The 17047-nt window shown below is 36.1% G+C and overlaps 1 protein-coding gene across 1 annotated transcript; it reads right to left on the bottom strand.

Moving 5' to 3' along the window:
- Positions 1 to 12144: 12144 nt before the first annotated feature.
- LOC131203188 (atos homolog protein A-like) lies at positions 12145 to 14681 on the bottom strand. The gene is given in 2 exon segments (XM_058193147.1): positions 12145 to 12722; positions 14675 to 14681. Coding segments are annotated over 2 exon segments (585 nt in total).
- Positions 14682 to 17047: the final 2366 nt, after the last annotated feature.

Here is a 17047-nt window from a genome sequence, read left to right as displayed (position 1 = left end):
AGAGGTATCTTAAAAATTTGCAAGACAATAATATTTTATTTCATTTTTCTCTTGCTTGAATCTGTCCCATTAAATTTAAATTGCAAGCTAGACAAAATCTGATTCAGCAGGATATTATAAAGTTGTCATTTGGATAAAATGTGAGATTATCCCAAATAGCCTATAAATCCTTCAGACTGCTGTGTTATATTTCTGCCATGGAAAAAGATAGGAAGCAAAGAAGCATACATACTGTAGAATAAAGATGGAGAAATATACTAAAATGGCCCATAAGATACTGCACAAATTGCAGTGTTACATTGTGATTTTGCCCTTGTCTCTGCCCCTTGTTCTCCACTGAAAATTTCCACTGGATAGCAGGGCAAGCAGCACAACTATAGTTTTGATATATGGTATATATTAAAGTTATTTGTAATGAATGTTGTGAAGACTGTAGCTTTAGTAGGTTTGTAAGGTACTTTGATGTAGAATTCTAAGCAAAAAGATATATAAAATATTATATGTGATTCTACTACAATCCAGAATTCTACAATTTTGAAATACTAGGTGCTGTGAATTTTGAATACTAGGTGCTGTTTAGTAGAGTCTAAGTGTGGGGTAAAATACTTGTAACAAGTTTTTTTTGCCTGTAATCAAAGCAGAAAATTATACTAGTCTCATAGCCAGTAGCTTACAGACTAACATAACTTAGTTGTTTGTCTGCAGTGGAAATCCATGTGCCACATATGAAACTAACTAAAATAACAAACTACTGTGTTAATGGCCACCTACAGAATAAAAAGGAGTGGAAAAAGAGTATTGTTCTTTGATAATCATAGAACTGCTGTTAGACATCAATCTAATTAAGAGCATTTTCTCCTCTACCAGAATTCTTTAAAGTGGTTTTTGGATGGAAAAGCATGATGACATTTTTCGCACACAAAAACATTCCTAAATACTCGTTTTTAGAAAACGAACAGATTCAACTAGCCTTCCTAGATCTGTTGACATCCTAGTGCATAATACTTCATAACCAATGGTGTGTAGTTTAGGGATAAGATAGAAAAATTGTAATCTAACATTTCTTAGATGATTTTAGAAAAGTTTTTGGTCATCCCCATATGGCTATATTTTGTGCGGGCCAAATCAAAATAATCATGAGAAATAATTGTTAGATCCATTTGAAAGACAAGGGAACCAAATGTCTACAGTTAACTTGTTGTGTTCATTTTAGGGTGATTTACTTATAAAAAATGTTAGCTCAATTCATACCATAAACTCATTCAAGCAGAGTTTAAAAATTATGAGACTTAAGCAGATTGTATAGATCAGGCATATCCACACGAGGCTATTATCTAAACTCCCACCCTCCCCAGCCATAAACTTTTCAGTATACAGGATTGCAATCATTATAACACCAGACACTGTGGTCAATTATTTCTGCTACAGGATTAAAATCTCAGCACTTGCTTGGTTTATTATATATTATTAACAAATATAAAAAACAATGAATACAATAGTTCAGATATATTTAGGATAAAGACAATGTATTGGTTTGTAACTCAGATTTATTTATTCGTTTTGTATGACTGCTCATCTCACCAAGTAATTCTGGATGGCAAAAAACTCCACAGTTAAAATAATACAAAACTTAAAATATGTAGTAGCTGTATACAATCACTACAATCACTAGTTTAACAAGGAAATGGGTCTTGGTCTTGAAGGACTTAAGGAAAAGTCAATGGGGATAGGGCCAGGGGTGGGCTTTAAAAATTTTAGCAAGGGGTTTTCTGCCCGGTTGCTGGGTGGGTGTGGCCATGGTGGGCATGGCCTAGTCGGCCTCCTGCACCATGGCGGGGGAGGTTTGCCCTCCCTGGGTTCCAGAGGCTTTCCTTGAGCCTCTGGGAGGGCAAAAACGGTCTCCCCAGACTTCCAGTAGGCCCATTTTCCCCCGTCCCGGAGCCTCCATGTGCGCCCTGCACTTACCTGCATCCAAAACAAGCCACATGGGGATTCCTGGGAGGGGTGGACAGGGCCAGTCAGGAGTGGGATTTGGGGGTTCTCCAAACTGCACAGAATCTCAGTTAGAGGTTCTTCCGAACCCCTGCGAACCCCCAGCAGACCACCCCTGGATATGGCCATCCTAATTTCTGGAGGGACAATGTGGTGTGTGGCATAAAAGGCATATCTTTTAGGTCCTGTCAACTGCCATTCTTTAATTGATGAGCTCCAAAACATCCTGCCTGACTGAATCAGACAGGTGGAAGCAACTGGGGAGAGAGAGTTCCTCCAGTAATCCAGTCCAAATAATATATGTTTGGGTTGTAATTAAGACATTTGGCTAATTGATGTTGTTTTTCTTTTCAGTTCATAACCTGCTTCTTCATCATTAAAGTCTTTCTTCACAGGTCATAATGAATCTATTTAATTGTCTAACAATTATGTCAATATTACAATGCTATGTCACATGATGACATAAATCAAGGCCACTACAAAGTTTTAATGAAACTGTCTCTTATTTCTTTATTATTTATTTCTTCCATAATTTAGGCCAACGCCTATTATTTTGTTTTGAAATCTTGAGATTTTACATCTTAAATCTGTACATATAAAAGGGAAAACCACTCCTGCATTAATCATGAAATCTCTAGAACCGTAAAGCCTACAAACCTGAAATTTGCCATGTATATTCCTCTTGGCTTCTAGGTGTTCACTTAGAAAGGATTTTTCGAAATGACCATCAGAACATTAGTATTTCCTATATTATTATAACACATTCTGATGCTAATTAGTTAGACGTTCTACTCCCCCTCCCAACTTAAAAATAACTCTGGAGAGAATGGGATAGCATAGGACAGACATCTTTACAGATATCCATTGTTGTACTTTCTATCACTTTATTGTCTTAGGTAAAGGTTCCCCTCGCATATATGTGCTAGTTGTTCCTAACTCTAGGGGGTGGTACTCATCTCCGTTTCAAAGCCAAAGAGTCAGCGCTGTCTGAAGATGTCTCTGTGGTCATTTGGCCAGCATGACTAAAAGCCAAAGAAGCATGGAATGCTGTTACCTTCCCACCAAAGGTGGTCCTTATTTTTCTACTTGCATTTTTTACGTGCTTTCGAACTGCTAGGTTGGCAGAAGCTGGGACAAGTAATGGGAGCTCACTACGTTATGCGGCACTAGAATTTGAACCACTGAACTGCCGACCTTTTGATCGACAGGATCAGCATCTTAGCCACTGAGCCACTGCATCCCTTTTTTATCTTCTTAGAAATGTTATTATATATTTGTATTTGAACCTGAATGAAAGGATTAGTATTATGCAACAATTTTAGTAATTTTAGTTTTTCCGAGAACTGATTTTTTTTCCAGTTAAGTATCTTAAGTATCTTAAAGTTAAACATCAATGCTGAATACACTTAAAAGAAAATAAATTCCAGTAAATTAGAAAGGAAAGATTATCAGGAAAGTTATAACTACACCATTAAATTCATAATATGGAAAAAAGACATAATGCAGTATGTATAAAATATAGGCCTTTAATGTTTTTACTGATCTCATTCATTCAGTGAATTTGCTACTTAAAGGAAGACTGATAGGCAGCAATTTTTCTTCTTTTCCCAAATTATAAGAATCCAAAGTTTTGAATTTTGACAATGATTTTATGTAGAAAATGTAATAATCTGCGTTTATGACTAGTGTGAGACATAAGATGAAGTGCTAAATAAGATGGACAGGTTTATATATATACCAATAGACTATTTTGGGATTAAATGTACAATTTAAATAAAAACTATTTCATTTAACCTGTGTCTTGTTTAACCATATTTTATTTTATTGAATAAAATCTGATTAGCATTTATAACTAAAAATAAATCACAATCAATGATGATTTCAAAATCTCAGTGGCTGGATTCACAGAGTTTATTAAAGCAGATCTAAACAAATCTTAACTACTAAACCAGGCTTATCCTTGGTAGCTTGGGGGTTAGAATGCAGAATTGTAGGCTAATTCTGCTATAGTCCGGAGTTTGATTCTGACAGGCTTAAGGCTGACTCAGTCTTCCATCTTTCCGAGGTCAATAAAATGAGAACCCAAATTGTTGGGGGCAATATACTGACATTGTAAAGCATCCACAGATTGCTGTAATGCACTATGTGGAGTGCTATTGCTAAAACTGTCCATTTCAGGGAAAGTTATGAAATTTTTGACCCTTATTTTTAATAGACCCAAGCCAAAGTAGATACTTCTGATTAAAAAAACAGCATTTCTCTCTCTTAGATTAGAATAGAATAGAATAGAATAGAATAGAATAGAATAGAATAGAATAGAATAGAATTTTTTATTGGCCAAGTGTGATTGGTCACACAAGGAATTTGTCTTGGTGCATATGCTCTCAGTGTACATAAAAGAAAAGATACATTCATCAAGGTACAACATTTACAACACAAGTGATGGTCAATATATCAATATAAATCATAAGGATTGCCAGCAACAAAGTTACAGGCATACAGTCATAAGTGGAAAGAGATTGGTGATGGGAACGATGAGAAGATTAATAGTAGTGCAGATTTAGTAAATAGTTTGACAGTGTTGAGGGAATTATTTGTTTAGCAGAGTGATAGCCTTCAGGAAAAAAACTGTTCTTGTGTCTAGTTGTTCTGGTGTGCAGTGCTCTATAGCGTCGTTTTGAGGGTAGGAGTTGAAAGTTTATGTCCTGGATGTGAGGGATCGGTAAATATTTTCACGGCCCTCTTCTTGATTCATGCAGTATACAGGTCCTCAATGGAAGGCAGGTTGGTAGCAATTATTTTTTCTGCAGTTCTGCAGTTCTAATTATCCTCTGAAGTCTGTATCTTTCTTGTTGGGTTGCAGAACCGAACCAGACAGTTATAGAAGTGCAAATGACAGACTCAATAATTCCTCTGTAGAACTGAATCAGCAGTTTGGGCAGTTTGAGCTTACTGAGTTGGCGCAGAAAGAACATTCTTTGTTGTCCTTTTTTGATGTTAGCTGTCCATTTTAGATCTTGCAATATGATAGAACCTAGAAATTTAAAGGTTTCTACTGCTGATACTGTGTTGTCTAGTATTGTGAGAGGTGGAAGTATGGAAGGGTTTCTCCTAAAGTCTACCACCAGTTCTACTGTTTTGAGTGTGTTCAGTTCCAGATTGTTTTGGTTGCACCACAAGGCTAGATGTTCGACCTCTTGTCTATATGCGGATTCGTCATTGTTTCGAATGAGACCAATCACTGTTGTGTCATCTGCGAACTTCAGTAGTTTAACAGATGGATCGTTGGAGATGCAGTCATTGGTATACAGAGAGAAGAGAAGTGGGGAGAGCACACAGCCTTGGGGGGCCCCTGTGCTAATTGTACAGGTATTTGATGTGATCTTGCTTAGCTTCACCTGCTGCTTCCTGTTTGTTAGAGAGCTTGTGATCCACTTACAAGTCTGTTCCGGTACCTGTAGCTGGTTTAGCTTAGTGTCTGGAATGATGGTATTGAATGCTGAACTAAAGTCTACAAAGAGAACCCTTGCATAGGTCTTTGGAGACTCAAGATGTTGTAGGATGTAGCGCAGAGCCATATTAACAGCATCATTTGTTTACATTTAATGTACTGTACATTTACATTAATGTAAACTATGATTGTTATGCAGTTCTTTCTTACAACTGTGTTAATATGATTTCTTCCAGTGATGCTTTTATAATTGTCAAGGACAGGACAAAACTACTAGTAATTTTGATTTTTAAGCAAAGTTCTAGAATCTTTTCAAAAGAGTTTTAAAACCTACTTTCAAAAAACAGAACTAATTTCAAAAGAGTATTTAACCTGTTTATGAAAGGAGCCTATGTGAGAGCTAGTGAGTTCTTTGGAAAGAATCAGTTAGGCATTATGTGGGTAGATGTTTCTGAACATCTGTCCCATCTTTAATGCAGCTGAAGCCCAAATGGCCATAGAGGGCAGTGACCAGAGAAGGATAATGCTCACAGCATCCTAAAGGGGCCAACAGGTTTGCAGTCCTGGGCAGATGGATAAGGTATCCATATGTTTAAATACAATTTTATAAAAATACACTTATGTCACTCTTTCTATGAATATTCTAAACAGGATATTCATAGCTTTATGAGACGTTAGTGATCCAGAAAAATTTCCAGCTATGGAAATTGAATTCTGCACATTCCAGTCTTTTTCCAGGAACGTCTTCCAAATTAATACAATATGCAAAAATGCAAGGCCACCCTTAGGTTCACAATATGTAGGAAAGCTTATGAATATAGTAAAGCATGACTTTGAACTAATGTCAAGGGTCTACAACTTGAGCCATCTGCATGTGTATTTCAAAGTCTTTTTTGTCTCCTGACCACAAGCATCACTGTTGGATTTAATACTATTGTTATATCCAGCAATTTTTTTAACCATGATGCCATTTTCTTCCCCACATATTATATAAATGAAATAAGTCTTAATTTGAGAATAATTAAGGTTAATCATAATAATAATATAATACATTTTATTCACATATATTACTAATAGACAATATAATATGGTGGTGAGCATTTTGTTTTCCAAGATGTGGAAAACCCACTCAGGAAAAAAAGAATTTACTAACTATAATGAACAAATCCATGCAAATCACATCATTCTTATGCCCATCATTAAGATGCACATTCTATTTTTTCTCAACCCACAAGATCACAATCTTGAGTATTCCTCAAGTATATACCGCAAGTATCTACTTGTCTGCCTATTATCCTAAGGGTATAGTTCCTATAGACCTCCTTGTTATTGAATTACGGTTTCAAAAGCCAAGTCATGAACTGCCTCATGAGCTATTTCTTTTCTTAATTTAAGTGCTTGTTAATAGAATAAATTCAGCAGAATATAAATTCTGCAGTTAGGATCTAATTTGGACCAAAATAGTTCTCATGAGTATGTGTGAGACCACTTTCTTCTTTTCTGACCTTTAGATGCTCTTGCATGTACGTGCAGACATGCACACACACACACACCCTCCCATGCATTTATGAATCACTTGGTCAAAGAGCACGCAGAAATATTTTAAAAAATGAACATATGACAGTAAACTCTGAAGTCCTAAAGATAAGAGATTGTTAAGTGGACCAAAACACTTCAAAATACTCCATCATATTGTAAATTGATCCATGCTTCAAAGCATCTCTCTGCCTCAAAAGCTTCAGCTACTTTGACAATATCTTGAGGGGAAATTGCATTTTGGGAGAAAATGTTTCTACCATCTTCTGATTAAAATTTTAAAATAGAAAAGTATTGCTCAACTTCACGTGGCTTCACTGCTTAACTATTTTCTGGGAAAAGTACTAATAATTGATCATCATTCTGACTATTTTGTTGAAGGGTCAGAGGCCTTTGAAATGAAGAGTATCGTTTAATCCTTTAAGATGTATTCATTTCCACTATTATTTCATTTATAGAATTAGTATCTCATTTTTACACCAACTTATGATATTTAACACACATATATTTATTATATACTTAGCAATCATTGTGACAAACTGTGTGGAGAAAGCTTTTTTTTTGCACCAGGAATATTCAAAATTAGATAATAGGTTGAATTTAAAAAAACTTTGGTTACAAAGCAGAAGACAGTCCAAACTCTAGATTTTATAAATCAATATAATATAAATCAATAAAGACTCAGAGTTTAGGAGAGGCATGGCCAGCGCCACGGGTGAGACGGTCGCAAACCCCTATGTCTCCGGGGTTTGCGCCGATATCCCCCCACCCAGGAGGTCTGTCCGAACTTCAGATAAGACCATAGCTGCCTTGAAGGGGCAGCGAAGAGTGGGGGAAGCCGCCGGAGCAAATGGGGAGTTGGCAAACTTCCCATAGCTCTGGATCTTTCCCCCCGACCCAGTGGGGAGGAATGCAGCGCCATAGCCCATCATGGCAGCTGCACCAAAACCGCAGTGGCTACAAGAGCGGGCAGGAGGAAGAACCATCAAGAAACAAATTGTTGAAGTTGGGTGAGTGATGATCTTACAAAGGAACAATAAGAATTCAAAAGAGGCACAAGCCTTGGGGAGAACTTGTAGATTGGCGGCTAATTGAATAACAAATGAAAGTGAAAGTCAATTTGGAGAATACACATTCGGGAAGTGAAAGAGAGAAGATAGGGCTTGGAATGGAAGTAGAGCCCGATTTAAATAAAGAAAAGAAAAATAAACTTTTTTCAACTAAATAATGGTTTGGAGATTCTTGGAAGTTTTAATGGATTATATTGGAAATTAAAGAAATAGGAGAAAAAAGTAAAAGAAGCTATTGAATTGTTTTTTATGTGAATATCTCAAATCCCTCTGTTTTAAATTTATGGAATACTAAAGATATTAATAGGACACAAGAATCTGGAAGATATAAATATAATTAAGGGAAAATCCTGGAAAATTGACCTCCATGTACCAAAGCATTTGAGAACAAAGGATCTTTGTCACCAAAATGGCTACTTATCATCTGTGAGCAGTAACTGTTTTAAAAAGACATTTAGAGGCAGAGAAAGACAGCTACAGGATTGGTTGCTGGGACTACACAACATTTTTAGAAGAGAGTTTCAGATGGCGTGTCTTTGAATTATGAAAATTGAATTCCCTATTTAAACAAGAATCCAGTTGTAAAGAAAGTTGTAAGAATGGAATAGCAGACTATTCCCCATGGAGAAAGTTTGGTGGTGTGGGGACACAACATTTTTTTGGAAGGAACTTATGGCTGCCTGTATAATTAGAGGCAGAGGAAAATAGCAAAAGTTGAATAGCTTTCTTGTGACTATTCCCATGAGGATTGGTGTCATTGGGACCACACAACAGTTTTAGAAGAGATTTCTAGATGGTGTCTTTGGATTATTGATTTAAGCAGAGATTCTTATTTAAGAAGAACTCAGAGGCAAAGAAGGAAAGGAAGAATGGAATAGTGGACTATTCCCATGGAGAAGGCGCTGCTGATGTAGACGCACAACATTTTTTTGAAAGAAACTAATGGCTGCTTTTAGAGTTATGTTAAGAGATTCATTTTAGAAAATGTTAATATTTATATTAAAATATGAGTGACAACTATGATAAAAATAATTGAGGTTTTGGGAAATGGAGGGAAAAATACTAGAATAAATTGAAATAAGAGGAAAATGAATGTTATTATACTGAGGAAGATTTTTTTTTTTTTTTGGAAATAAGTAAGGTAATGAAAGGATTTGATAAAACTTCTAAGGAAACAGTTAATATTTTGGGAGAATACCTGGGGGAAAGAATTAGTGACTACCCTTGCAAATGTTAAATGTTTTACTTGATATTAAAATGGATTAGATGGAAAACTTTAAATATATGTTATTGATTTAGAGGCAGAGGAAGATGAGGGAAGAATGGAATTGTCTATGTGATCTCTGGGCAATTTTAAGAAAGAGATTTTAGATAGGATGACCTCTGATTAGTAAAGTAGATATAAAGCTGAGACTGGTGAAATTATAAAATGTAAATAGAATTTATTAATGATGTTGAAGGGAATTAAGCATGGGGACTAGACTTCATTTAAATATTCTCCTGAATGGGTTGAATTTGATTTACTTCTATAATCAGATTGTTTGCAAATAAATAATTGAATTTAAAGAAGAAGAAGGAAAATACTTTGTATTATATTATAACATAGGTGAAACTTGATATGTTTAAAGATGTACCTGACCAATAATTTGTTCACAATGATTTTTGTTATTATGCTTGTAAAAAAATAAAAAAAAATTGGCAAAAAAAAAATACTTAGAGTTTCAATATGTTGTCTAAAGCAACTCCATGTATTGTGTGAAGCACTTTAAAAGGAATCTGATCCATTGTGGTGAATAAATAATACCTTTTAAGAACTACATGGAAATTTTGCCCAGGTAATACATGGAATTAAACAAAATTTGCTTTTACTATTGAAAATATGACCCCGAACCATCTTGGCTAGTAATACCAATAAAATGGCGTCCCAAACCACTTCTAGGCCATAGACTACTGGCCTATATTATGGCCTAACCACATTACATTTTCTGCTATTAGTAAGCAGGGTTCCAATGAATCAGTGACAAATTTTTAACACACTGTAAGATTACACTTCCTGTTAATACCCAGATGTTATGCATGAAATGTCTATAACTGGCTAAAGTAATGCGAAGCTTGAAGGGTTGTTTTAACTGAAAAGATTATATTTTTCTAAATGGGATAAACAAATGGTATAAATAGCTGTGTGTGCGTGTGTGTGTGTCTACTTCATTAAAAGAGGATGTTTAAATATGAGATGATGTATATTTTGCATATCCACATACTGAAGTGATTTCTCTTCCCAATCTTTTTGCATGATGAGATTCTTCCGTTTCTTGACTGTTCAGAAAGCAATCTGTAATGAATCAGTCAGAAGTTCTGAACAGAGGAAGTCAGTGACAATTCCTGAATAGTAAACTTGCTACTGAATGAAATGCATGACCATCCAGGAATACTTAAGATTTTGTTCACTTCAGATTTTAAAGCAAACCAGAACATAAGAGAGGAACAATTTTCTGAATATGATATCAGAGTTTTCCACTTAAAAAGTACCAAAATAAATATGAATTACATATTTTAGGAGGGATAAATGTTCAAATGTACTTTTTGAATTTTTTTAAAAAAAATATTTTAATTTTCATGAAGCTGGAGGAGGAGTAGAAGACAAGATTTCATCTGATTCAAATGTATAGATGAAACTATACAATCTGACATAAATCCTATATATCTGACATAAATCCTATATAAAGCTATATATCCTTAATTCTGATAGATGGATGATTCTTTTAATAATTAAGGATTTGATATTCTTTGGGCATATATTTCATGTGTTTAACTGTCATATCAAGGACTGCTATTGTCAGGTTTCTACAAGGGCCACATTTCCTGATTCTAACTGTATCTTCTAATCATGTGTCCATGTCATTCCATACTGAGAATATCACACTCAAAAAGCAATGAAAATGATGTGGTATGAATACTTCTTAACACTACCATAATAGAAAAGACACCTCATATTTTGATACTGACCAATGTGGTATGGAAAACAATACATCTGTAGCCTGCATCTGCTATTACAAGCAAATCATGATATAGTCTTCAATGAAGTCTATGAAATAATTATGCAAAGTTATCAGCTATAGTCAGTTATTCACTTTTTAATGGTTGTTCATTATACTTTTTAAGGTTGTTCTTTATACTGAGATTTCTGTATGATAAATGTATGTTTTAGCATCTCTTGTCTTAAAAGATACATTTCCTTTTATGAAACAGTAAAGAACAGAATGCATAGAATGGTATACTCTTCTTCTAAAATAAGCAATTTCTTATTCATGCAGTTTTGATAAATTACTTAAATGAATATTTTAAAATATGTTCCCCAATCAATTGGGATGCCTTTAAGAAAAGTTTCTACTTAATCAGTATAAGGCACAAAGCTGGAACTCTACTTTTGATTATACTTCTGAAATCCCAGGAGAGTTAGAATTTAACTTTTATAAATGAAAAATAATTATAGTACATGCTGCAATAATTTTAAACTATGCAAAGATCCATTTATGTTCTATGCTAGGAATAAAATGCCGAGACAGACTTGTATTTTTTGCTGACCAAGAACCTGATAAAATGTTTAATTTATTAATTAAATTTATTTGCCACCCATCTCTCTACTGGCTGATTCTGGGTGGCTTACAAGGTTAATTTCAAAGATAAGGTTCTGTATCTATTTCAAGAACTCAATGTTAATATCAAAAATACATAGTATGATTTTACATCAGATTTGTGCTACATTAGAACAGTAAAGACAAATATTACTTAAGTGAAGGAAACATTAAATAGCCAAAAATAAAATAAAATAAGGTGTAATCAGTAAACTAATTTGGGACTCTGCTATTGCAACACATGCCATAAAGCAGTTTAAAATGTGTATAAAAAGATAATGACTGTGTTCCAGTCTATTCAGACTACACAAAATTCATTCTAGAAGCCCTTTTGAACTGCTCCAAATGCTAACCATTCACCTCACTACCTGTGTGATTCAGATTTTGTACAGGATATTTTATTGTTTCACCTTGAATAATAATCTAGCCATTGAGGAAATATTTTCACCATTGTGTTTTGCTAACACTGGAGTGAAAACTGGGGATTCATTGAAGATTTAGTGTAAGATTTGAGTTCATATGCAACGCCATTAAAAACTCCCTTTTTATGACTCTGTAATTCCATAGAATTTTGGGAAAACAGAAATCTTATATGTCTGTAGAGGTAGATCTCTCCTAACTTGGAACCTCATATGAACGAGGTAGCATAATATCTCTTTTCAGTATGTCGAATATTTCGCTTTACAGGGACACAAAAAGTTCTTTGCCACAGAAATGTTTGATGATTGGCAGGCAACTTTCATAAATCATAGATCACCACAAACATCTTCACCACAACCTTTTTAGGATTAACTGAGGTCACTTGCATTGTCCTTCAAGGAGGTACCTGATAACCCTTTTTACCAAGGGACTCAAAAGCAATTACAACCATATAGGGAGAAGATGCATTGTCCTCAGAAAGTTCAACAGGAAGAGTCATGTGAGTTGGATAGAAAAATCCACTTGCATCCACTTCAGCTGTGAAGCAGTCTACAATACCCAGTGGATCTAAACGATAGTCCAGTATATATTTTTTGTCTGATTGATTTGCCACCACACCTATCCCTCACTGAAATATTAACTGAAATATAATATTCAGTTATAAATATAACTGAAGAAGACTAGTGTTACCAAAAATGAAATCTAAAATGTAGCCAGATTTACAAATTAATGGTCTGGTAGAGAATTGAGTCAAAATGTTCATTAGGCTGATTAATACAATGCAGTAAGATTTTAGCCCTAATCACATGGTTGAAATAAGGCAAATATACGGAAGAGAAGGGGCAATGTGCATCTCCAGTTATTTTGCTATCAGACCAATATATATACAAATGAGTGTAACTCCCTTGTCTTTGTTCAATGTCTCTATGTTATGACGCTAAAAAGCCAGCAAGCTATTAGGTGTTAAATTGTGTGTCAATTTTTTGTTATTCTTAACAAAACAAAACAAAAAAGGCTGAATTGATTTCACACTATCTATAGCAATATTTTCTTTGACATCTTAATGATTGGAAAAATCAGCAAACGCTCTGCCTTTCATTTTAATCTTTTCCAGTGGGTTCTTCCATGTTTGCCTAATCATTTATTAATATTTCATTTGTACAATGGTAGACACTCACAAGGCTTGTGCTTAAAATGGCAGGCTTTCAGACAAGATCTCCCAGCCTAAATGTTGAGGCTATTCCTATATAAATAGCCAAAATAAACAACTGGATAGGCTTGTGAAGTTCCTCAGGAATTTTCATGTGACTATTTTTCATAAAGCTTCCAAGGGTAGGTGAAACTAAACTGATTGACTGGTGTAGGTTTAAAAAAAATGGAGAATTAAGTAGAACTAGAGTTAAATGAGGCTCTGAAGTTGAGTATGTTTATATTCCATAAAATAAAAGAATTAAATAAAGAGTAGAAAAATAACATTAAGTTTTTCTGAAGACTTGTGTCCTCATTCACTACTGAAGACTATCTGTTCCTTAGGAGCATCCTGCTTTTGATTTTATTTTTAGTCTTCATATTACTGTATTGACAATATGTTCTTCAGTGCCACCTTTTGTCTTTCATCTTGTTACTTACTTTCTTTTTATTCTTCTCATTTGGACATTTTCATATTTTGAAACATCTCTCATCTTTCCTTCTCTTGTACTTTTTAATAAATTCCTTAATATTGGCCTGGTTCATACATCCTGCTAAGCTATTATGTACTTTGGCTTAGCATATTGTGTGAAATCAAATAATGTGGTTTATAACTAGTCCATTGTAAATCTAGCCAAATGGGATGATTCAACAATAATTATACAAAAGATGATTTAATATAATGTATGAACCATTGCATGGCTTGTTAACCTGTATAACAATAATTTCAATAATTTCTTAAATCTGCCATTTTTTTCAGAATTATGGCTTAACATTTTTGCTGAGCTTCTATTATTATGGTTTTATCTAACAATACTGAAAAAATGTGATCTTTTTACTTGCCTAAGTTTCCTGTTCTGAAATCAAATGTGCCTCTGTTAGGCTTTCATAGCAATTTTTAATCTACATATGAATTAAATTGGAGAGCATTGTAGTTATTGTCTTCAAGTTTCTCAAGAAGACAAATATTCTGAACTATGTTATGGGCATTTCTTATGATTAACTGGTCGTATGACTGCTGGGATAAAGAAATAAATACAGTAAGGACTAATCATCTGATTTTTAAAATATAAAGACCAGCTGAATATATATTTTAAAAAGCCAGCAATTATTATTCAGTATGCATATGATTTTAAGAAGAACAATATTTTATGAGCAAAAATACAGAAAAATTGTAACAGCACTGTGAAAGTAAAATATGAGGTGAAGCATTAGACCAGGGATGTCAAACTGAATTTCTTCGAGGGCTGGATCAGCACTATAGTTCTCCTTCGTGGGATGGTGGGAGGGCAGGGGATTGGGACGGATGCCTCCTGCAGCATCCTGTCAGCCAAAACGGGGCACGGGGGGGTCTGTGCGCGTGCCCCATGCTTCATTTTTACTGTTCATGGCCCATTTTTGGGCCTTTTTTGGGCCGTTTTCAGCTGACAAAGTGCTGCAGGAGGCCATGAAGGGTGAAAACGAGGCATAGGGGCCCTGCACACAGCCTGTTTTAGCCACCAGAGGCACGATGGGCCGGTCCTTTGATATTTCCAGGCCAGCTCTGCAGGCCAGATTTAAGCACCCCGTGGGCTGGATCCAGCCCGCAGGCCTTGAGTTTGACACCCCTGCATTAGACAAAATGTCATTAGAAGTCAAGTTGAGCAAATACACAACCTTTATCCTTCAAAATTGATCTTGTGAATGGCTACTTTCCGCCTTTTCCAAAGTACCACCTCCCAAAAAAAAGCAAAAAAAAAAAGAAAGAAAGAAAGAAAGAAAAGAAAAGAAAAGAAAAGAAAAGAAGGAGGGGGAATCAGTGTTGATTCATTATAAAATATTCAAATTAGGACGATTCCTTTATTTGGCACTCAAGAGGACCTTATAAATTAAAAAAAAATATAAACTACATGAAAAGTATATACAGTATTACTCAGAGGAATAACCAATAGTTCACAGCTTCTCTTCTATCTTCTGGTAATAGGTTAAAAGGACAATGTTCCAAAGGCTAAATGACATTAAATATCAAACTGAAGTTGGTATATTTTCTCAGAAAAAACAAATTTTGATAGTAAAGAACTCCAGAGGGCCTACAAGTTATCTACTCACATTGACTTTCTTCTGGCTGAAAAACAAATGTTTTTTTATTTTTTTTATTTTATAAACAAACAAACATACAATACATAATCAATCGTTCAGTGCTTCATCTGAGTAGACCTTTTGTGTCTTCTTGTTCTCCAATATTAATCATTTCATAATATCATCATTTCATTTATTGTAATATTTCTCCCACATTTCTTACTTTGCTATTAATACATTTATCAATCTTCTCTCTCCTCTTTCTTCTTCCCATGTTTCATTAAAACATTACCCTATATATATTTCTTCTCTAACCAATGGTAAAATTGTCTCCATATCTTAAAATATTCAGATTCCTCTCTTTCTTTGATTGTCAAAGTCAATCTATTCATTTCTGTACAATCCAATATTTTCTTAATTACTTCACCCTTTGTAGGAATTTTGAAAAACAAATGTTTTAAGGGGAGGCACAAAGTGCTACACCTGGTGTTAGGACAGGCCAGATTTGCCATGTGATTCTGGAAAATCCAAACAATCCATCATATATTCTATAAGGACTTTCCTAATTTCTATAATGGACCTCCATGGGGACCTCATATTATCGTTGTTATAGCTTTTCCATGAAAGACAGATGGATATAATGCTAACCTTCTTTCAGATTCTAACCATGTTCTGATCAGTATAGGTCTGTGATGGCAAACCTATGATACACGTGCCACAGGTGGCACGTGTAGCCATATCAGTGGGCACATGAGCTCAGCTCCGCCAGCTGATTTTCGGGCCTTCTGGGCCCACCAGAAGTAGGGAAACAGGCTGTTTCCTGCCTCCAGAAGGCCTCAGGAGGTGGTGGGAAAGGCCCGTTTTTCTCTCTCATCGGGCTCCAGAACCTCTCTAGGAGTCGGAGGGTGAAAACAGTTCCCCCCCCCGAGGTCCTCCAGAGGCGAAAATGGCCCATTTGCCAACTTTCAGTGGGACTGGAAGGCCTGTTTTTTTGCTGCTCCCAGCCTCCAGGGCCTCTCTAGGAGTCTGGGGTCGGTGAAAATGGCCTTCCCCACCCCTTGGAGGTCCTCCAGAGGCCGAAAACGAAATCTGGGGGATGGGGAAGGCTGTTTTTGCCCCCCCCCCAGATTCCTAGAAAGGCTCTGGAGCCAGATGAAAGAGAAAAACGGGCCATCGCGTGCCAGAAGCGGGGGGAGTGGGGGGGGTCATGTGCACATGCACAGTGTGGGGTGCATAGAATTATGGGTGTGGGCACACGCACAACCCCCGCGATGGCAAAAAGGTTTTCACTGGTATAGGTGGTCCTACTGAAAACAAGGAAACAACTTGGTTCTTCTGCGCATGTCCAAGATGGCCGCTGGCTGAGATCTCGGAGCAGCAGGATGAGACATTCCCGGCCGACGGAACATCTTGGCCACTGACCTGGCCGAGTCTTCCCCCAGGTCCAGTGATAAGATCATCTTGGCAGCTGCGGGAAAGGTTTTTCGTCCTCTCAGAGTCCGTGGCTGCTGAGAACAAGGCCGGGGGGAGCGAACGGTGACTGGCGGTGGCCATTTTGGCACAGGGCCTGGATGGGGTGGTGTCTCGGCCGAGAACTGCTGCAACGGAGTTGTTTCCCGGCATTTTTGTCGGCAACGACGAATGCCCTCCGGTCCACCATGGAGGGCTGCGGTGGCGGAGTCGGTAGAGGAGGCAGA

This window comes from Ahaetulla prasina, chromosome 8, assembly GCF_028640845.1.
Source record: "Ahaetulla prasina isolate Xishuangbanna chromosome 8, ASM2864084v1, whole genome shotgun sequence".
NCBI classification, from domain to species: Eukaryota; Metazoa; Chordata; class Lepidosauria; order Squamata; family Colubridae; genus Ahaetulla; species Ahaetulla prasina.
This window is presented reverse-complemented; position numbering and strand designations above follow the sequence as displayed.